The following is a 23,975-nucleotide window of genomic DNA, read 5'->3' as shown; positions in this document are numbered from 1 at the left end:
AGAAGTGCAGACATCCACTCATCAAAAGTTCTCCCTTCTGTCCTTTCCTCCTCTCGTCCTCTCCTCGTCTTTCTCCCCCTGTGCAGGCGTGATAACGGAGCTGCCCTGTGCTCTCAGGTCATTAGCCACGGGCCTTCGTAGTTTCATTAACGAGGGAAGGGAGCTCATCATTGGCCTACCTCAAATGACGAGGTTAATTAGTTAAGTAATAATGTGAAGCCGTAGTCATGGCTCTTAAATGCCCATTGATGACAGTCAGATCGGAAGCCAGGCTTTCCTCGCCTATTAGCAACACACAGAGATTGCAGGCCTCATCACTGAAACCACACACTGACATAATTACACGCATCACACTCGCACACACACACACGCTCTCTCTTTAGTGCCAGCGCCTAATGAAGGCATGTTGTATTTGGAGAAGTCCTGAGGACCTGAATACTGATTGCAAATGCTTCATTTTTGGAAAATATACACAATTTTATAAAATACAATGCATTAATTTTCATTGCGATGTCTAAAGTTTGTTAGCCTGCTCAAAGCGTGAAAATACAGCTTTCTTTTAGCGCATTTGTTGACATATAAGGTCATTTGAGAGAATGGAGGTGTTATCTTTAACAGATATCTGGATTTCCTTTATCTTTAGGTGATGAAATTCGAGGATATCAACTCCAACATACTTTAACACAAACGTCAACAAACTTTAATACATACACCAAACTCTATGTGAATCAATCAATTTAGAATAACTAATTTATAAAAGCTATTAAAGTTTTTCGAAGGTATCTGGTAAAATGGACCATAAGATTATTCACTTCACATATGTGTCTGGATTTCACATATGGTCTGGAAGATGTGTATGCTGCTGATTTAGTCTTTTTTCAGAATTTTATGACTGCAATGTAGCTATGGACGTTTGATGTTTTGATTGATACAGTCATATACACTACATAGGGGAAGTCGTGAAGCTCAATGTGTCGTCGGAACTCGCCAATCTTGGCAGGGCGTCACCGCGCACGAGTCTCTGGCAGGAAAATGTGCGGTGCTGGGGAGTGAATGTACAGCGCTCTCTCCACTGGCAAACCACCCACTGCTCCCCTGGGCGCCACAGCATAACTATAGACTTTAAGGCTGTGTGTTTAGTGCAGTGTACCATCACGGACAAATGAAGGGCACAAATTAGCAATCTATGGGTCACCATACTTGGAACAGGCTGTAACGCATGTCACTTTCACTTTCTGTACACTTTGGTGCATTTTAACATGGGGAATCTTTGGACCTACAGGGGATAGTTGCTGTTAATTTCATGTTTCAATTGTTTTTTGTTTGCAGTTTTCTAGTTTACTTCATTAAGTAAATTTAGGCAACATACACCTTCATCTACAACAGCCTTGCACACATTCACAAAATCATATCACACATTAATTCAATTATATTCAACATACACCTTCATCTACAACAGCCTTGCACACATTCAGTGAATTATATTTTGTTTTATTTCTTTTTTTTTGTTTGTTTATTTGTTTGTTGTTTTTTTTCATTTGTATAATGTACTCTGTTCTCTAACTAATCCCAAACTCTATTTATTTAGATCAATTTTATTTCTTTTTTATTTTGTGTGGGGTTTTTATTGTTTGTTTTGTTGCTGTTGTTGTTGTTTCATTTGTATAATGCACGCTATTCTCTAACGGCAGAGGCTATTTACACTAACTCCGCCCACCAATGTGTGATGGGGTAGTCAACACCACAACAACAGCTCCAGTGGCGTAGATGGTAAAGCATGTGCTGTAGTCATTTTTGACCCGAGTTCGAATCCGACATTTTGCCGAACTTTTTTTTTCTCCCTTTTCAAATCTTATATCACACCGGAAAGGCATTTATTTTCATTACAAATGAAGGAAAAAAACAATAAGTAGAAAATAAAGTATCAGGTAGGGTTAGGGTAGGTGTAGGGAGGGCTTATATTGTCCCAATAATGTGGGGTCCATTTAATAATTTGAATTAAAATTGTAATTTACACCAGGGATGCATGATAAATATCGGCACGATATTAATGCGCATCTCGTCATACTATATGTTTTGTAATGTACTACAATACTGAGGTGCAGATAATTGCCACTATTTGCAATAAGTAGTATAAATAACAGAATATTCTACTATTTTAACACGGTGTAAATAGAATCTATAGCTATTTTCACTTAGTGTAAATAGCATATTGCTAAAAAATTACTGCTATTTTCACTTTGTGTAAATAGAATCCATTGTTGTTTGCAATTAGTGTAAATAGAATCCATTGCTTAGTGTGACATAAACACAATCTATTGCTATTTTCACAGTGTAAATAGCATCTAATTGCTATTTACACTTAGTTTAAATAGCAAAAATATAATAAAATGAATATATATACAGCACTCCTTGAGGGTTCCTGGACACCAGTTTGAAAGCCCATGTTTTAGATCATTCTGTTCATTTAACATTCATACAAGTGTTTTAAATCACATTTAAAACATGAAAGGGTGCTGAACTTCTATCTTGTACTGTGCATTTGCCATTAGCCAGTCGAACTGAAGCTCCAGAGAAGAGCAGGCAACCATCTATAATATAAATGGACAAATAGAGGTTGACATGGTGAGGACAGATTGTCTACTATGCCCTACAAGAGCCTCATAGTGCAAACACAAAAACCCAATAATCCGCACATACCAATATACCAACACAATTACCCTAGGCGCCGTGTGCACGATGGAGTGTATACATGCACCAGTAATCAGTCTGTCAGACACTACATTCCCGGTCATCTGTGCTTTCATTGGGCTTAAATAAAGAGCGGCTGCATCTCTCAGGTGGTTGAGGCTTTGTTGACACATTGTGCGCATGACACCGTGCACAATGTTAGGGTTGATATTTCTTACCGTGTCAGTACCGCAAACCCATGGATCCTTCATTCTGGAGCTGTACTTAATTTTAATGCCGTGTTTGCAGTTGGTCTGTCACTCTTGACGCCCACTCTGTGTGTTCTGACATGAACAGACTTTTAACCGTGCATTGTGGAGGAAGGCAAAATGTCAGTCAAAACAGCAGGAAAATTATCAGTAGAAGGCTGCAGGGAGCTGGTTGGGGGTGCAGGGGATGATCAGGGGGAAGTGCCCTGGGTAGAAATGCTTCGATGATGAGGACCAGACTGAAGTGGCAAGACAGTAGGGGAATGATGAGGAAACAAATAATAAATATAAAAACAACTTTTTTTTTTAAGAACTTATTCTTCTTTTGCCCGAAACAGTGCACGGCATGCCTTTGCAAACATGTAAACATCAAAAGCACTCTCTCAAAAACCTACAGCAAAATTAATGCAGTACATTACCAACTGAGATGCACAAACACTGTGATTTCACAGACTGAACAGTGTTTGTTTTAGTCCCTTTCATTTTTCTAACAAGAGATATATTATCCTTATGAGAGCTCTGATAGTTTGTCTACAAGGTGACACAAGCCAAATATGAACAACACTATTCTTATGTCCTATGGGCAGGACATTTGTAAAAGTCGGATAGTTCCTTGATGCAATAAGTAGTCTTACTAGTAGCTTAACCACTGAAACAACATCTTTTGTGCTCCATCCACAGGTAGAATGTAAGAAGGCCCAGCCGAAGGAAGTGATGTTTCCTCCAGGAACGCGGGGGAGAGCCAGAGGTCTGCCCTACACCATGGACGCCTTTATGCTGGGAATGGGCATGCTGAGTAAGTGTCATCTCAATTTCCTGCTTACAATTATTCATACATTAACACTGTCAATCATTGCTGTAATCTGATAATTGACTGGGGTGCTTATTTAAAATCAGCATGAAACTGAATTCAGCCCATTTTACTTCTGTAATGCAGCTTAAAAAAATGTAGACGGGGGCTTTATTTTAGCCAATGGGATTTGATTGTAATTTAAAAAGAAAATTACAAAAACACAAGCAAAAGAATCTCAATACAAACACTACATTACCACAAAAATTAGAACAAATTAATAAAACTAAATATTAAAAAGAACGTCTATTATGAAAATAAATGGGGTTTCATGTTGATTCAGGAACATCTGTTATGAAATAAAATTCATTCAAATTTAAAAAACACCTAAATGACTGGGTCTTGTTCGCTAACCATGTGTCCACATGTATTTTTGTGTAAAGAAACTTTTATTTTTTCAAGGATAAATTAACAATGTTTTTATATGTACAATAAAAGAACTCAAACCACACGTACAAATTTTTTATATTGGATAGTACATTATATTTCAATAAATAAAAAAAATATAAAATTATATTTATATAAAAAATATTGTAAAATCTAAATATTAACAATGAAATACAACATCACTCGATGTCAAATCAGTTTAATGTTGAAAGAGTGAAGTAAGATGGAAGTTTTGCAATATAAAAAAATCAGATTTGTGAAGATACAAAGGAATCAAAATTTCAATTATGAATTAAATTAATATGTAAGTTTTTAATTACTTAAAAACTTTAATTATAGATTTAGAGAGAGGATGAATATTGTATGAATTACCTATATATATTTATATATAAAAACTAGCTATTTTATGATAATAAACAAAATTTAAAAATCAAGAATCAAAACTATCAAAATTACCCAAAATTTCCTCTTCCTAAATGAAGACAAGACCGAAGTAATTGTTTTCGGTTCTAATTAGAAATCTCAGTATATATGCCCTTATTTGGACAGTTTGTCCATTTTTTAGTTCGTTACAGGTGCGAAACCTAGGTGTTCTTGTCGACCATCAAAAAAAAATAAACAAACATACCCCCTCATCTAACCCAATCCACTATCAACCAAGCCTACCCTACTAAAATCAGAGATTTCCTCACTCCCCAAACTCTAGAAATGGCTGTTCATGCGTTTGTTACATCTCGGCTAGATTACTGCAATTCCTTATATTGCGGTATATCCAAATGTCAGATTGCACGCCTTCAGCTAGTCCAAAACGCTGCAGCCAGACTTCTTATGAAGTGTCGCAAACATGAACACATTACTCCAATTCTCAGATATCTACCCTGGTTGCCAGTTCATCAGAGAACAGACTTCAAAATTCTACTCTGTTTATAAATCTTTACATAACCTAGCTCCTGTCTACCTCTCTGAACTCCTTCATTTATACAGTCCATCTAGAAGCCTAAGATCTTGTGACCAGGCTTTGTTGGTAGTTCCGCACGCTAGACTTAAGCGTAGAGGGGAGCGTGCATTTGCGGTGGCAGGGCCACGACTTTGGAATACCCTGCCTTTAGAAATTAGAATGGCCTCTTCTCTGTCTGTTTTTAAGTCCCTGCTTAAAACCTATTTGTTTTCCTTAGTGTACTGATTACTGTTATTCGGTAATTTTTTTTTTTAAACAGATTGTTCATATTTTTATCTAGTTTGCTTTCTGTGTATGTTTTTATATTTTTCTCTTCTGTATAGTACTTTGGTCAGCCTAGTGGCTGTTGTAAATGTGCTATACAAATAAAATGAACTTGAACTTGAACTATTTCAATAATATTTTATAAATAACTGAGTAAGAACATATGTCTGAGTTGAATCCATATTATTATACACAGTTTTATATATTTATAATTTTTATACAAAATGTATATTTATTAACTGAAAACACTTTTATTAGTGCAAAATCAATATACAAACTCTATGCTAACTTAAACCAAATCTCACCTAAACACTAAATCAGACAATAAAACATTGCCTCAATCATGCTGACCTCAGAGACAAATGGTCGTTTCAGAATGATACTCGTAAATATGTGTGTTCACGCTTTAAGCATAGTTGCTGGGCTTGATGGCGTGGAACAAGTGCATAACTGTAAACTCAGAGAACAAAATGCCAAATCATAATGTTGGAACAGGCAGACAGGGAGAGGCAACAGCCCATTGAAAGAGCTCCTCGGAGAGACCACTGGGACTGACGCTCCGATGCTGGCACTGCGCTCGCGTTAACGTCGCCACGCTCTGCTAGCGGCTCTACAACTGCCATGCCAGTTGAAACTCCTCTCCATTTCTGCTGGGAGCCCCGCTTCAGAGTCTTCACGGATATGACACGTGCGTGCTATCACAGAGACGAGCGCTGGAACCCGTCAAACACCAGAGCCGTCATCCCGACACCAGCAAGATCTTGTCTTGACGTTTTTCTATAGATTTAACGTGTGTCAAGAGGACAGGAAACGTAGAATCAGACAAGAATACCCGCTTCTCAGCCCCCCCACCCCAGCTCCAGTGACAAGAGATAATTACTGTAAGATTGATCGTCTGCTGAAAGTAACTGAAGCAAATAAATCGTTTGATGCCTGGTGCAGAATGCGAATGGCAGCTAATGGGTGAAGCTGCAGGAGAGGTCGTCCTGCACGTAATTTGACTTGATGAAGCATCCTTGCCGGGCCCGCATGAAATATGCTATTGATATTCAGCCAGCTCCTCTTCCAGCCCTGCCAAATCCCTAACCGACCCTCACCAGAGCAGGGCTCCGCATTATTGTGATAAATGAAGAGGAAAATGTAAGTAATGTTGAGTTATGAACCTATGATTTCAACAAACTGACCTCAAAGGAGGACGAATTTGTCCGTTCATTGGCTATTCGGTGTATGCAAGCGCACTTCGAGACCTCGAGCCAGCGACTGGCGCCCCCTAGCATCTTAGGAGTCTATGATATCATTCGGCTTTATAGTGCAAACAGTGCAATGTCAGCTCAAGTCGACTCAAGTCACCGCAAGTGGGTGTCATGAGCTTATTAGGGTTTAAAGCAGATCAGTGTTGAACAAACAGAAAATTAGGAAGACTGAGACAGTGGGAGCAGAGAGCCGGTTAAAGGGGGTCGCGCTCACTCGATCACAACACCGTCTTATCTAAATGAAATTGGAAAGCAGGACAGCGAAACCTTCCTTTTGGTAATTTGCATACAAAAATCAACAAGGCTCATTATTTAAGGAACCACAATTCCTTATGTGCTGAAATCTCATTAGAGCCCCGCTCTGAGCAACAGTGTTTACCACACCTAATCGAGCTATTTATCATTATTGTGCTGGGCCTCATGTATGTTTGCTAAAATTAATACACATCTCAACCAGCGCAAAGTACAGCTTTACCAGATGGATAATTGATTTTACAGTGAATCGAAACTGTTGAGCCATAAAATGGGCATATTAGCATGCATATTAATAACGCAAATAAGAGGGCGAGGCTGTCGCCACCAGGCCAGAGTAAGTGACAGTCTTTATTTACAGCGTTGCCGGGAGACGGAAGGTGTCTGCTTTGGTGACGGCGTGGCTTAATGAGTCTTCTCCTCAGGCTCGGGTACCTCTCCTCTCCTCTCCCTCTTGCATTTAGTGTCGTCTGGCCCAGTCTCGTCTCCCGCCGAGGGGCCGTGACTGCAACATGAAGTCTTGCCACTTGTTATAGGACGTCAAAGCTACGGCAGTCTGGTGCTTTTGGAGCTGGTCTCATGGTATGGCCCTTTGTTGAGCCCACCGCTCGACACTGAGGCTTAGCTCGGTCATTAAACGCAGAGAAGAGCCATTTAGGTCCGACAAATGAGCTGAATAGTTTTGACTAGGAGGCGGAAGAATGTCTCTGGGAAAAAATTGGGACCCTATGTAATTTTTTGTGTGTGTGAGTTTAGCTCAGCCAAAAGTGCCATTAAACATGTTTTTTTGTTTGCCCGGTATTTTCACAAATACAGCCTTATTGTGAGCTTTTGTGTGAAGACTATTCACTAGTGAACAGCAGGACATTATTCAAGTTGAGGGTGTTTTTTTGAAGTTTTTTCCATACTTTTTTTGAGAACAACCTGAGTTTTTTTTTTTATTTTCAATCTAAAATAAAAATAAAAAATAAAGACATAATAAATGAATCAAAAGTGACAATATAGACATTTATAATGTTTCTATTTCAAATGAATCTAAAATATAAAGTGATAATGAAGACATGATTAATGGCTGCTGACAATTTAGCTTTGCCATCACAGGAATAAACTTCAATTTAAAATGTATTGAAATACAAAAGTTATTTTAAATTGTAATTATATTTCCTATTATTATTGTTAATTATATATCCTATTATTATTATTATTATTATTATTATTATTATTATTGTATAAAAAAAAATAAGTAAATTCAGCCTTGTTGAGCAAAAGAGACTTGTATGAACTGTATCCCACAACTCTATCCCAAGCAGACTCGGTGGAGTTCAGAAAACTGCTGAGACTGCTGAATTCTCTCTTCTGCATTTTGTTCCCATAGGTGTTGGCCCTACCAGTATGTTAATCCCCTACCGTCAACAGAGCACCATCCCTCTACATTTAAAATAATCTCTGTAAATGTCACAGGAAAAGCCCATGTCATGTATATTTAGTCTGGGCGTCTGGCATTTGCTCCTCCTTAAGAGAAGAGTACACAGAGCCGCTGTAGTCTCGAGAGAGATGGAGGAGCCCAGATATTAAGGCTTCGCAAACATATGATACAGCACTTGGAAGGAGCAAAGTTAAAGATGGCCAACTTGCTGCAGAACTTTTAAGCATTTAGTTCGGAGGCAAGATTACAAGGTGAAGCAGAAAGGATGAAAAGACTGGTATATCCTATAAAATCGTCATTGGGTTTAAACACTTCCAACGTTTTTTTGGAAGTGTGGTTCTGCAACATTTTTCTGTATACTTCAGGCAGTAGTATATTTAATACTTTTATCCCATCCTCCTCCTCTTCCTGATTCCCTCAGAATTGAACTTTCTTTAAGAATGGTCTTTGATTTTAAAACTGACTCTGTGGTTTACATAGCATTTACTGCAACCGGCACAAAAGCCTCCTTTCAGAACCAGTCAATAACGACAGAAAACTTCATAAAAGCGAGTTATTTCTTTTAAGCCTCTACTATAGCGCTGACCCTCACCAAAGAAACTTTGACAGGATCAATATCTTCACATAGACTACTTCCCACCAGTATGCCTCTGCAATGTCAAACCGAATTGATCCGAGTTATGTCTAGCCTAACTTGCGGTGGAGTATATTTATTCTCTCCAACACCAACTCACATTTGTGGCCAAGATCCAAGGATAAGCCACTAGCGATAATTTGGTGCAAGCTCGCACTGTGCACAGCCAATAACTAGTAGCGAAATCTTTCAGGTGTGTTTGGGAGGGAAGAATCGGGGCTGATAGCGAATCACACACTAAAAAGAGGATGGCACAATAGAGTCTATATATATATATTCTATCATATATACTGTATATATATATATATATATTGTTTTCACGTGATTACAGAGGCCCGCTCCATCATGCGTTTGCAGCAACAATATGGCTGATACATTTGCATACAATTAGTAAATAATCTCACACTGTAATAATCAATTTTTTTCCTTCTGTTTGAAAGCCATCCAGATAATTAGTGTCTAGGCTCACACTGTAATAAGCCATTGTGACAGAATAAGAACAATGGGTCTTTGGGCTCTAGCCTGGTAAAGAGGGACACGTTGCGGCCCGTCGCTCAGTGCTGGCAGAGAGACAACTTGAGCATGTGCGTTGGGTCGCATCCCACTTTTTCTTAACAGCACGAGCAGGATGCATTCCAGTGTTGTAAACGCTGCTGATGGTGTGTTTTTTTGCTTGCTCCCAAACAAGATGTATTTCAGATAATAAAATAGTCAAGGGGAAGCCAGCTCACTCGCCCGAGCATCATCATTAAAAAGTTCTGCCTCAGCAAAGACGGCGAGAGGCGGAAAAAAACAGATTGCGGCCTTAGCGCACTTTTGCAGTGTTTCGCTCCACTTTTGAATGACTTCTGCAATCGCTCAATCATATTCGTGCCATCCTGTCGGTATTAGCGTGCAGGAGGCCGAGGCTGCGCGGCGCGGAGGGACTTTAATCCGTGATGTCCTGCCACAACTATCAGCCTGCCATTGTCTCGCGCTGTCGTGTCCTTCATGATCGATTAGTCCGGGCTTTAAAAGAAGGGTTATCGATCAATGACAGTGGAGAGGTGAGAAAAAAGAGAAGGAGGGAGGGAGAGAGAGATGACAGCCGCAGACATGTCCGTTCCCTCAGCGAGGGGAAAAAGAGGGATGAGCCCCAGGGAATGAAGCGAGATTGTGTCTTGTGATGTTTATGCTGTTCATCACCGCAAAACTGAAGTTTGCTAGCCAGCTAATCTGTTACATTGCAGCCTCTCGGGGAGGGCTGCGGTAATGTGGTGAAAGAGGAGCCGCTTCCACTTGAGTCTCGCTCGTATGTGTATTTTAAATGGCATACTGATTTATTGGTGTGATAGGGAAGCTCTGGGCGGTCTGAGCAGTTTATCACATACCTGGATTTTCTTTTCTCCCCTCAGGTTATCCAAACATTGTAGCAACGTATGGCCGAGGATACACTGGTTTCGCCCCAAGCTACAGCTACCAATTCCCTGGTAAGTTCCATCTTGTTAAGCTCTGTATGGGGCTTCTCTCTCCTGCTGCCATCTGGTAATGGCCTCCCTGCTGACCAGCAAACTCACAAACACCAACACGCACCCGTCCCTGCCTCTCGCTACAGCCCCATGCTGAAAACTTTGCCGTGTCACTTTATACTTAAATACACATTCACATACTCAAACATACATCTTAATGTACAAAGACACACACATATTGACTTGTTCAGACCCCTGCTGAAGCCCCACATCCACATGCTTGTAGCTTTACAGATAACACCGCCACACAAGATGCTTTTAAAACCCATGAGAGCTACAAACAAACCCATGGTCATCTCATTTTCTCTCCTTTCACAGATATAATTCATACGTTCAACTATACAATACAATTCAGCAGATCGCTAAAATCTTGACTCAGTAAGAAATACAGCCATCCCTACAAAGACATAAATTTTATGCATCAAATAAACCCTATTAATCAAAGCATCACTACAAATAAACGACCCATTACAACATAACTGACCTAAGACAAAATTAAAACCCGAAACAGAATTAAAACGTGCATAGTATATTTTAGTATGATGTTCTGCTCACTGGTTTATCTGGCTTTAATTGCACCATATGTACTTCTGATACAAGTGTGTTTGTTTTTTCATCTCTACTGAAAAAAAACAAAACAATGGTCTAAGCCAGTCTTGTTAGCAGGTTTAAGATGGACTGTCTGGTCTAAGAAAATATAAAAAAAAAAGTCCAACCAAAAAAAAAAAAAATGTGTACCGTAGAACCTAAGCTCTATACAAATTTGTCCACCCACTACACCAGGTCTGCCTAAAAGTGATATGTGTATATTTACTGGGTTGATAAACCTTAAAAAATCAAAAAACCACAATACACCTTTAAAAAACAACAAGTTAACATTAAAAAACAAATTAAAAATTCAATAATTACATAATTATTTCATTTTTCAGCAAGCACAGCACTATTCCATGTAGATGTATCTGCTGTGTAATTCTTTACATTAATGTAAAAATTAAGCATGGAATAATTATAGAATTATTGGAACTTCATATGAATATGTTCTTCATAAATAGCTCTTGTCAATTTCAAAATGCCATTGTGTTTATGCAATTGATCCTCAGCTGTACATATATAGCTGTGTATGTAGCCTCCCTCATCTGCAATCAGAGTATCTTCAAGAAGGGGTTGCAACCTTATTTATGTGCATAAATTTTTCATGTTTGTCAGTTGCTCAGAGGCCCTCACTGGCGATGGAATTCTTATGTTGACATGGCTGTTAAGCGTAAAGGTGGCTGTTTGTAGCATTGAGAATACTTAGCCATCTTCCCCTTTGCTGCCAGCGCACAAATAAACCTCAAGCAATCCGTACAGCCATCCCAAACTAACCGTAGAGGGCAAGCGGAAAACACAAGTAACAACCCAGATAAAAAAAAGAAAAATAAACAAAGCGGATGGTCTAAGCCAAGGAACGAGAGTAATAGATAATGAGGAAGTGTAAATTGGCAGGCGCTTGAGCAAGAGCTGCTGTGACTAAGCCCGGTTAGGGGGATTAAAACATCATTGCGGGCTCACTCTCTTCAGCGAGAAGTCTAAGCCAAGTGCCATGTTAGCAACAGTTCTGAGCCTAACAACATAGCAAGTCAACTCTGAAATATATGTGCAGTACCTAAACTAAAAACTCAAACCCCACCCTAAAAAAAAACAACCGAACAAACAAATGCATGCAGGTCCGCCCATGCCGAAAGCCTCATAACGCTAGCTGAAAAGCAATCGAGTGTATCGAATGCATATTTTTAGTGATATTGACCCTGGATATAGAGCTGAAGGTCTTGCTGGCATATGACTCACTGGAAAATAGGCTGAAAACCGCTCAACTTAAACTGCAGTTCTAAGTGCAAAAAGGGCCCTTTTTTCTCCGCTCATTTAATCCCCTGGCTTTTCTTGTAAAATGATCTGCCCAGTGCCACTCCAAAACGGTCCCCTCGCTCTTCCATTTCACATGTTGTCAATGACCTTGGTGTTGAACATATAGGGTGAAAAAGCTTTTTTTTTCCAGACTGCTCGTAGCGCCTGGGATTTACTATAAGCTCGGCTGCAGCGAAGGTTAAAAATTGACTGTTGAAAAGAGAGAAGGTAATTTTTTTTCAAGGCACTTCTTGTAATCCGCACAGGTGACTGGATTTGTAACAGGTCGCAGGGGATGGTACGTGCGTGTTTTCTCCGAATCCGTGCATGTATGCAAGTTACTGTGGCGATTTTTAATGAAAACAAGAACTATAAATTGCTTATCAATGGCACAAAGCCGTGTAATGCTACAGTATGTGCGTATAATCGATATACAGTTTTTACCTTTCTAGTCCTCCTCAGGGAACAGCTCTGATCACGGATGGATTTAGTGTTTTCTTTGCCCCAAAGACATACAGGCAAAAACAACCAATGGTGCTATGGCAGAGTTTCTGAGCAAGTGTTGCTGCTATTGTCATTTTCATACTAACATGTCCTCTGGTAGATAAGATAAGAAACCGCTGACAGGATCAGGCCACCTTCACTGTTATCTCCCCCTTCGCCAGGACACACTCGCACACACATTGTTCTTCTCATTTTTATGAGACCGAGAAGGGTGTTTCAGAGGCTATAAATCCACGAGAAACACATCTAATGCTCAGTGTCTCTCCAGCAAGCCACGTGGATCCATCGGGCTTTCCCCAAGCTGTGAGAGAAGATCTTCTCATTTTGGCGTAAGTCTGTAGATTAAGGCTGTATTGATCCAGAGGCGCGCAAGTATAGGTGATCTTACGAAAAATCATTTTACAGTCCGACCCTGTTGTTGTTTTGTGTTTTGTTTATTTCCTCCATTTGATCTCGCCCCACGCTGGGCACTGACCGCTTTTGGTTTTCCAAGAAACGAATCATCTCTCCTCATCTCCGTTCCCCAACGATTTCTGGTATTTGACGCGGCTGGTGTTGATGAAAGCTGAAGGATGTTCCAACATCAAGGTCGCCGCCCCTCTCAGCCCAGTCGAAACGAACAGCGTGTCAGAACACCATCCTTTAGCTCTCATTCCTCCATTCATCCCTCCGTTCTCCTCAGGAGGAAGAACAGGGAGAGCTGAAATTGATGCTTCACTTTTGATTAGGGCCCAATCAGTTATGCAAACACGGAGGCTGTCAGGCACGGGGCCCTTCTCCATTCTCCACGGCGCAGCCCTCTGCCGGCCCCATCATACAGATAACACAACCAGGCTCGCAGGATATTGGAGTGCAAACAAACAAATAAAGATGGTGCTTTGGCCGACCAGAGATGCTCTTTGTGTGGGAGGCAAGGGAGACAGAGAAGGAGAGGAAATTGGGAAATGACAGAAAGAAGGCGTGAGTGGCACTTGCTTAGGGAAGGTATGATATGAGCCCTGCCCCGCTGAGCTTGGCAGCACCTAAAGACTTAAGGAAAGCTGCACAATTTCTTCTCTTTGACCCATTGTGTGGAGAGGATCATAAAAGGAGGAGAAAAAGTGAGTGAGAGAGAGAGAGAGCAGATGAATAGGCAACAGTGAAGTCTCCTGCAGCTGCACTACCCCATTCAGCTCTTCACCCAAATTAGCTCTAATTGAAAAGGCTGCTTATTAACTCAGTAGGCACGAGTCAAAAACATTCACCATGTTACATGCTCAAAACAGGGACCGCTGAGCCGGACACACACACGCTTCTTAAAAACCTATCCCTTCATTTGCTTCATTTAGGGATGATTCTTGACTGACGTGGGCTGTGGTGGGCAGATGTTGTGTGTGTTTATGGAGTGAACGGGTGTGCACGGTGGCAGAGGTCATTTTGGAGGTCGTCTCGTAGCGATAGATTAGACAGCCTGTCTCATGCGCCCTGCCTGCGGTAATCACGCTGATGACTCATCTGCTGTTCCCCACAGTCAGGCTGAATCCCTGTCATATCCCGCTCTGCACTGCAGAGGCGGTTTAACCAGTACTGGTTTAATTATCAGCTTGTATCAGATCCACAACTCAGACACTGCTCTGAATGGAGCAGCTTCTTTTGCCTTTAGGGAAGAGCTGCAAAATGTCACATGACAGCACAATCACAGCATATTTGATTTTTAATATACAGTTAAGTGAAGAGTGAACCGGTCAGATTTCACTGTGGATGGGCATTTTCAATACTCGGTGTCCTGTAGCTCATTGTTTGACATGGTTAATTAAGAGATTATAAAGCAGAAGATCACAAATATTCATATTCAAATTTACATATCCAATTTCATTACATTGTATTGTGTGTTTTCCTGCTTTACACATTTTATATTTAATTTAATTTAATTTAATTTAATTACATTCATAACATTTTATTGTTTTTTATTTTGGATATTTTCTGTCATTTAATTTTTATTATTTATTTTATCAATAATTATTTTTTATTTTTATATAAGTATTTTGTTGTGATATATTGTGATTTTTTTTTTTTTTTATTGTTTTTTTTTGTGTGTGTGTGCAGGAAACACCAGTCAAACTTTGCTTTCTAGATCATTTTTATAAACTTTATAAATTTGCTTTCTAGATCATTTTTATAAACTTTATAAAATTTTTAGATTACATTTTGAAAATATCCAAAGAATTAAAGAATAATTCAAAATCTAATTGTGAGCAATGATGCAGTTCTTGGCTTGCCTGCTTCAACTAATAGCCTCTTTCTGAAATGTCAGCTGGGGCCACTTCTAGCCGTCTCCCACTCCTATGGCCAGATCATTTTTGCACTTTAGCACTGCTCTTATGCTGCCTACTGAGCATTAGTGAATTCTGAAATCTGCAGCATAGTCTTGAAAATGCATGGTTAGATGCACATTACTATACAATTAGATTAGTATCAGCCCCCTGGCATTTCGTCGTACAACCTCAGATCAGCCCCCTCTTTCATACTCATCAATGAAACGTCCAATGCCCACAGATGAGCTTAAAGAATCTGGCCTGATGAGAGGCTGACTTTGCCTGCCCCTGCTGGATTAATCCCTGTGCCCCTCTACCAGAGATATAGTATTTGTCTGGCCAGTAATTGCCCTCATCAAGGAGGCGGCAGTCTGCAAAGTAGGGTGTCAGGGAGCCAGTAGAGGAGACCTGTCCCTGGGCTGCAGTCTCATTATATGTGCTCATGCTGATGGCAGTGATTGGACCTGAATCCAGGGGGCCGGGAAGCCGCGGGGGAGGCGGACCGGTTTGCTCTAGCCATATGAGGTCTCGCTGATGTCTCGGCAGGTTCTGACATTAGCAGGCCGACCAGATCCGGATCTTTCAAATCCCAGATGTCGTGATCTTCAGCGGAGTGACAAAGTTCACCGTTTGTGCGTCGTTCACCCTTTTGATCTTCCTTTCTCATCTGGAGTTGAACTTTAGATCCTGAATTACGATCCTGTTTGCTGAGCACATGGCATTATACATTTCTGTATTTGACTAATGGGCTGGTTTCCTCACTGGACATACGTCAATATGACATTCATCTTAGCTAAATTGCCCTATACGTTCCCTGTTGTATTCTTAGGCGGTAACTTGCGTTTTCTTAGCTAAAGCCTTACCAGTAATATTTATGCAGCAGTGTCAGGCTGTTCTTTTACTCTGTTCTCTGCACCAGAACTTGTATGTAGCTTTCTTTGCTGCTCATTACCGCTTTTAAAAATGTCTCTCTTTTGAGAGGTTGTAGGTTTTATTGCCTTGTGTAAAGTGGCGTCTTCTCTGAACTCCCTCCCCTGGCGCAGCAGCTTCCCCTGGGTACAGTTCCATTTGTCTTCCTCCAACCCCTCCATCCCCCATTTTCCCACTCAGAGCGCTGTGCTTTGTGTAGATTAAGCATAATATGTAAACCAGGTAAGATGTGTTGTATGCAAAATGCTAAATTTTAATAACTAGCCTAGCCTTAAAGCTATATACACACTCAACTCAAAAAACCCACCCTTCCTATTATCTTTTGTGATGTATAGTACCCAGCCGTACTGCTGTTTTGTGATGCTATTCAAAAAGCCCTCCTGGCCTATTCTATACAAGCCTGAGATGATGGATGTACTAGAGAAATCTGGTCATGCCTTCTGCCTTCAGAAATTGCTCTATAAGATGCACTATTAGTCAGACACAGCTTCACACCTTGTATGTGACGCTCTCTGTGGCCGTTCATATATTCCAGTGTTTTTCCCCTTAATGTGCTTCTCAGATCAATGAAAACATTGCTTGTGTATTTAACCTCAACCAACAGAGTGCATTGAAAAATAATCATTAATCTAAATATCCCATTGAAAAAAAATCACTAATTTAAATCCATCCTATTAATAAAATTCATATTTAAATTACACTCAAATTATTTAATGTCATATTATATTACACTCACAGTGGATTTTGGGGTTTTCTAGATGGTGTTCTATGTATGCTTCTAAGCAGTTGCAGAATTGTTCTGTGTGGTTGATAGGTATTTGATAGGGGGTTCTGAGTTGTTATTATTATTATTATTATTATACATCAGCCTATGAAAGAAGTAATAGTTTTGTACAAATGTGGGCATGATTTAAGGCAGTGGTTCCCAATCCTGGTCCTGGAGAACCCCCAACACTGCACGTTTTTGGTGTTTCTCTAATCTGACACAATGGTGTTTACTCTCATCAAGGATACGCATCTGACACACACATTTGAGGTCTCGGAGTCTTTAAAACTCACTGATGAGCTTTCTTATGAGTTGAATCAGGTGTGTTTGAATAGGGAGACATCTAAAATGTGCAGTGTTGGGGGTTCTTCAGGACCAGGATTGGGAACCACTGATTTAAGGTATCGTTCCTGTCCCTGAACAGTGTACAAATAAGCGTTTGTTTCAGCGCTCATGCTCCTGGATGACAGCAGTGTAATTGTTCTGTAGTCGCACTGAATGTGGTAAGCGGTGGCTTCCGCCACGCACACCTCGTCGAAATAATCACAGCTAAATTCACACCTCTCTGCCACAAGCGGCCGAACCCCTGCAGCCAGCATTGACCCATGATTCTCACACCTGTAATTCCCAAAGCCACAAACTCCAGAGCTGCGGCACATCTCGCGTCTCCTTCACCGTCAGCACCCTCATTAGCCGTTGATGTGAGCAGGAGGGCGTAATACGGAGGAGTTCTCTGCTGGCGAATGCCACTCGGGCTTGTGCATTTAAAAGCCTCATTGCCCAAGCTCCCGGCAGTCTTTGATAGCTCTGCAGAAAGACCCTTTTGAAAGTAATACAAGTCAAGGGCTTCTACTAGAGAAGCATGACTCACCTCCAGTTTGCCGGATGAAAAGATGGTCTGCGAGATTGCTCTTTTCTTTTATCCACCTTTTTTTCCTAGAATGCTCATTTTAGCACTCGCGTTTCTAATTAATTTCTCTCTTGAATGTCTTTTATAATGGCTACATCAACTAATAGTGCTTTTTGAGTGCGGTTGAAAAGCAAGGGCACGTTTCCTGTTCTTTGATCCATTTTCATCAGGGGTTTAAATGATGTTCTGATACATTCAATATCAAATTCATCAGATGTATTGCCATTTCTGTTTTAATGTTAGCAGCCCCACTAATCTCATTTAATGGCCATTATGACTTAAAATCATGATCGACCGTGTCTAATTATTTAATGTCTATGACTCACAGATTCAGCAAAGAAAACAAACGATGCACGGTCCAAACTGTATCCACACCACAGCACTCAAGAAAAAAAAAAAAATACATAACATAAAATAAAAAAAAAACATTCGCAAAAATTAAATATAACAATAAAACTACAAGCGGCAGAAAAAAGGAGTAGTGAGGGGACAGCCGTTGGAAATAGTGTGGGAGAGAGAGGGGACGAGTGAGGACGGCATCTCCTCCAGGGCTCCGGGGTGGAACAGATGTGTCCTTGTCCCTCCTCCAGGCCAGTCCGGCCCAGCCGAGCACAGCCACTGACAGAGCAAACAGGCTGGAAAAATGGTTAAAATTGGAAAGCTAAATATTGGCGTTATGTCCTCGGTAATAGAGAGGCCATGAAATTGATTTGATTCTGCCAAGCTGTTCCTGGGGGATAACACTCACCCCTCCACCCCAAGCTCCCCCTCCCTCGCCCCGCCGACCCTCTTCAGGAACAAAGCACCGGAGAGATGTGTGAATTAACCTTCTTAATTTGCAGTTTCTGAGTAGGTAATTTGTTTCCAGAACTTTCAAGATCTCTAGCACACAGGCATCCACATATAATACTGACATCAGCTGAATGAATGTGGGGTGGAGAGGTACCGGCTCAGAAGAAAAGTAGAGTTCAGCAGCACCACAATTAACGGCGGTATTGACTGGACGCAGCAGGGTGCATGTTTACCATTGTCTGAGAGATGTTTTACTCGTGTCAAGAGCCAGTTTTGTTCTGAAGAGGCTTATAAGTGGGACTAAAACTAATATTTACAGGACGTGAAATGCAGCCACTCAGATGAGACCAAAAGACTCAGTTTGATGTTGTGGAATTAACAAAGAGGATAGTTCAACTAAAATTTAAACAATTCTGACATCGTTTACTCGCCCTCCTGTCATCCCAAACCTGTGTGACTTACTTTTTTCTGTGGTACGTAGAAAGATATTTTGAATGCCAGTGGGGTCCAAACAACTTGAGGAAGAATAGAACTGTTCTTTTAAGTCACGTTATTATTAAAGCATTATTAGCCTAAAAAGCATTGATCAGAAAGAGTTTATTTTGATTACAATAATACTGATGAATTTGCTTGGTTGCAAAAGTCTCATTACAAGATGTGCGTTAATTATACAATGTTACTCTCAACACTGTTTATAAGTGATGTAAAGCTCCACATATTTTCACACACATGCATCTGTCTTTGCATCGTGATTGTCAGGTTGTCTCATACATGCAGCATATCCAGGGTTTCTGCATGTTCTTTCAGAAACGCTGTGAAAACACATTGTCAAAGGCAACGGTGACACTCTTAACTGGAAGCAACTGTTTCATTTCAAATAAGAATCATCAATCGACAGGCGCTAGAAAATGTATTGTTTGCTGAAATATTTAACACTTGCTGCTATATAGGCTGTACTTTCATTTATCTGGATGTTAAGCGCTCATTCCCATTGTTCAATGCTACAGCTAATCTTGTCCTAAAGACTTCTTTTTGATTAGGCATTAGCAGCACATGAAAGGTTATTAAGGCCACTAATATGAGGGTTTGGAGGCCGTCTGTGCTGAAGAATAGGAGGGAACCCGTAAGAGACAGGGCTAATTACCATCCATCCTTCTATGTGAACCCAACCATCTGCCAGTGTCACCCACTTATTGTCTATTGGCTTTCAATCATGAACGGACTGCTGCAGCCAAAGATGTGTGTTTTAATTAGAGAGCTGCTCTATAATTATATTTATATTATAATAATGACTTTGACGAAGCGTTTGAGTGGATGTCCTTCATTGTTCACTAAAATGATAATATTTAATTATGATGTTTGAACACTGCAGATTTGAGCAAGCTGAGTGGTTCTCTGTCTCTTTGACATGCACACGTGGGCACACCACCACACACACACTCGTGCTCTCGCTTTCTAGCTCTCTTTTTCAAACGCACACAAATACAGAAGACACATGTTCTTAGTAGTGCCATAGTGCTCATTTGCTCTGTTCTGAAACCTAGTGAGCTGCCCACTTAGGCATCATAAGCCTAAAGTAGTAGTTCACCCAAAAAAGAAAAATGTATGGCCAAAAACAATTGAAATATTCTTCAAAATTAAAAACACACACACACACAAGAAATTAATATTTTTTTTCCAAAAAACAATTTTTAAATATTCTTCAAAATATCCTGTTTTGTTTATTAAAGAATCCTAAAAATTTGTACTTTTATAACTATGTGAGGACAGAAATAGCCTTCTAAGATACATCTTTTTAAAATGCTGCCTTCTACGATACTTAGCTTTTTCCCAAATTCTGTGAAATAACTTGTTTTAATCAATATTCTTTCAGCTTGATTATTTTATCGTTATTTCTGTCTTCCAACTATTGCGCCATTAGCTTAGCAACTTGCTAACATCAAACTCTATTGGAATCAATTGTGAATTGCTATTGTTGATGCTGATTGAGTTTCTGCATTCCAAATCAATTACTTACAAATCTCCATTATTAATAGAAAGCAACTCAAGAATAAAACTCACGATTTAGCCAATGAGGCAGCTCACTAGGCTTTGGAACAGAGCTATTGTTGTTAGTGGAAGCCAATCTCTTGTAAACATGAATCTTGGACTCTGCATTCAATGTATTCACCTACAGTCGGTGTACTCTCTTTCGCACACGTGCATCGCGTCCTCTCCGTCACTGCTGTGCCATACCTGCTCCCTTCCCCTGTGTAACGCACGCTTAAAGTGAATTAAAGGGCACTTGGAAGCGAGCAATTAATCCCTGATGCCTAATCTCGTAATAACACCATAAAGAGCCACTAAACCAGGAAGGAGATGAAGACACTTTCATCCAGCCCTGCTCACAAATCACAGCCTCCGTACAGCACCCAGAGCCGGTGTGGCTGTAGCATCAGGTCACACTGCCTGGAGACCAAATTATCCTCCTGATTGATTGAGTTTCAAGGCATAAACCGGAGGACGATTCGCCTGCTCGGCTTTACGACTCTCCGTCTCTGTCTCGCTTCCTCGTTCTCCCGCCCAAACATGAGCGGCAGCGCAGAGATAAGTGACTTAAGTGGACTACAAAGTGTCGGGAGCGTGGAGCCATTTCCATATCGCCTTTGTGCTGCCGATGCCGGTCATGGTTGGAGTTAACCCTATAGTGTTGCGCTGGATCATCTTTCTGGCTCTTGCCGGATTTCTCTCTGCCTTTATGGAATTCGAGCTGCGGTTTCTGACTCGCCCCCTGGTCTCGTGTCTCTTTTCAGCTCTTGTTATACCGTGACTTTGTGATATGTGAGGTTTTATGGGAGATGGAGCTGCATGAGTAAAAAATTCTAATTTGCTTGATGAATGAGTGTTTGGTGTGTGTTTTAATGCTCAAGACAAAATAAAACTAAAATGACAAATTTGAGTGAAAATACAAAGGCAAATGGACAGTGAAAGTGAAAAAGTGAAAGTGACGTGACATACAGCCAAGTATGGTGACCCATACTCAGAATCCATGCTCTGCATTTAACCCATCCATAGTGGTGCCTTGCTCAAGGGCTCCTCAGTCGAGGTATTGCCACCCGAGACTCGAAATATCGCCTTTGTGCACACCCTTAGGGTTAGGATGTCAAACTTCCTAGGTTATATGGCAATAAAAGCACATACAAAAAAAATAATAAAAATAACACTTATATTGTAAAATAATATTTTTTGAGAAAAAAAAAAGTTTTCTATTTGATTTTTAAAAAAAATTAATTAATTCCTGCTTTGGCAAGGCTAAATTTTTAGCAGCCATGCTCCAGTCTTCAATGTCAATTGATTCTTCAGAAATTATTTTTATATTTAATGCATCTTTGGTAAATAAAAGTATTAATTTCTTTAAAAAAATAAGTAAATAAATAAATAAATAAATCTTATCTGACCCCAAACTTTTGAACAGTAGCATATAATATATTTTAAATAAATAATCATGATAATTATTTTCTTTTTTTCTTTATAGGGTGTACTTTATTATATATGAATGCACATATTTAGCATAAATCCCTATCAAATTCATACTAACAAATAAAGAGATTTATTTGTATTATTATTATTATTATTTAATCTAAAGGGTTTTGTATAAAAGAGATTTACAATTTTAATAAATTAATGTAAATTTAATCTAAAGGGTTTTGTTTTATTTTATTTTATTGTATTATTTTTTTTTATTCTGTTTAATAAATTAATGTAAGGCCATTGAATAACTGTGTACTGCAGTGCTGTATTTCCACCATTAAAGCATTCTAGTCCCTTTGCATTTCACATGATAGTCGAAATCTAATTAGTTTATCACAGTAACTTGACCGCACAGGCTCAGTAGCATATCCGAAAGTCTGATGCTCGGCCGTGGCCCTCCCGCTGTGTGCTCCAAACAGATAAGCTAAAAAGCAGCGTGGTCACCCATGCAGAAATACCCAGAGTGCATTAGGGCCACTGCAGTCTCCTCCGCACTCCAAAGACGCCCACAGTACACAGTGCATCACAGCAGCCTGCAGAACCTGCACAGACACTGCAGCAACTTTGAGTCATGTTGTGAGGTAGCTTGATCCTGCTTTTTTTTCTAATTTATCCTCTCCTCTCATTCCCCCCCCTCCCTTCACAACCCCCCATCCCCCAACCACTTCCCCATCTTCTTTCCTTTTCTTCTATCCTCTCCTCTCATATCTGCTTGTGTTTGTGCCTACCTTTTTTATTTTCCTACCTATTTCCTCTTTTTTTTACTATCTTCTCCTCTCATACCTTCACACTTTCACATTTTTTGCCCTGTTCTCCGTTTAACTTTCCTCTGTTCTATCCTCTCCTTACGTCCTTTTGCTGATGCCCATTTTCTACCTTTTTTACTCTCTTCCCTTATTACTTCTCTACTTCCTTTTTCCACCCTGTTCCCTATTTTTGTTCTAACCTCTCCTTTTCCATCCCTTTTTGTGTTGTTTCTCTCTCACCTCCATTTCCTCACTTTTTGCCCTATTCCCTATTTTTTCTCCTTCCCTCTCCTTATTTATCATGCCTATTCATTTTTTTTACTCCACTTCCTATTCAACCCTGTTTCCACACCTGTTCTTCTCTTATTTTCACTATTCCTCATTTTATACCCTTTTCCCTCTTTTTTTTACTCTCTTCTCCTCTTATTCCTTCACTACTCCCTTTTTCTGCCCTGTTCCTCTCCTCTCATTTTCTATCCTGTTATCCTCTCATTCCCTCTCCATGTGTCTCCTCCTCCACTTTCCTCTCCTCTTTCCTCAATCCCCCCCTCCCACCCCCCACAGGCTTCCCGGCAACAGCGTACGGTCCAGTAGCGGCGGCGGCAGCAGTGGCAGCAGCACGCGGCTCAGGTAGGGGGGCCCGTGGAAGAGGCGGCTACGCAGCATACCCTCAGAGCACAGGGCCAGGTAAACGCTCTGGCCTTAGATCTGTGTGACTGCTGCTCTTAACTAGCCGCCTCTGTCCTCTCTCACACACTCACACATACACACAGTCTGTAGTTAGAAGAAAAGGACAGGACTCAAGGCTCCTGCCTGCTTCCCCTCCTTTCCTGTTGTAGATGTGATTTATGGCTCTAGCAGAAGTCGATTGTCTGAGACCAGCTTTCCCCCCCTGTTTTCTTAATTTAGTTAATGCCAGGTTTATCGTCGGTGGAACTGGTAACAGATCAGGGCACAGGGGCCGGCTTCTGCTTGCACAGCCATTTGTACTTTATCGTAGCTGCTGTATTTGTTTCGCTAACCACCTTCCTCACACACACATGCTCAAAACACATTACACATGGACTTACACGAATGAGCCTTTTCATTTCTCTTGGTTTGTCAGATTTCACATTTAATCGCTGGTACTCTCGGCCTTTAATGCCTTCCTCTGTCATTTGGACAAACT

General features: G+C 40.4%; 1 protein-coding gene across 9 annotated transcripts in view; it reads left to right on the top strand.

Moving 5' to 3' along the window:
• Window positions 1-23,975, top strand: part of msi2b (musashi RNA-binding protein 2b) — a 225,664-nt gene that overhangs the window by 177,228 nt on the left and 24,461 nt on the right. For 4 of the 9 annotated variants that reach the window (XM_042739722.1, XM_042739719.1, XM_042739718.1 and 1 more), the window contains exons 9-11: window positions 3,621-3,735; window positions 10,358-10,432; window positions 23,372-23,494. In XM_042739722.1, coding sequence (XP_042595656.1) covers window positions 3,621-3,735; window positions 10,358-10,432; window positions 23,372-23,494 — 313 coding nt within the window. The remainder of the gene's footprint in view (window positions 1-3,620; window positions 3,736-10,357; window positions 10,433-23,371; window positions 23,495-23,975) is intronic. The other 5 variants (XM_042739725.1, XM_042739724.1, XM_042739721.1 and 2 more) reach the window with 2 other exon arrangements.

This window comes from Cyprinus carpio, chromosome B15, assembly GCF_018340385.1.
Source record: "Cyprinus carpio isolate SPL01 chromosome B15, ASM1834038v1, whole genome shotgun sequence".
NCBI lineage: Eukaryota > Metazoa > Chordata > Actinopteri > Cypriniformes > Cyprinidae > Cyprinus > Cyprinus carpio.
Note: the sequence above shows the minus strand (reverse complement) of the source record. Positions and strands in the feature narration are given on the sequence as shown.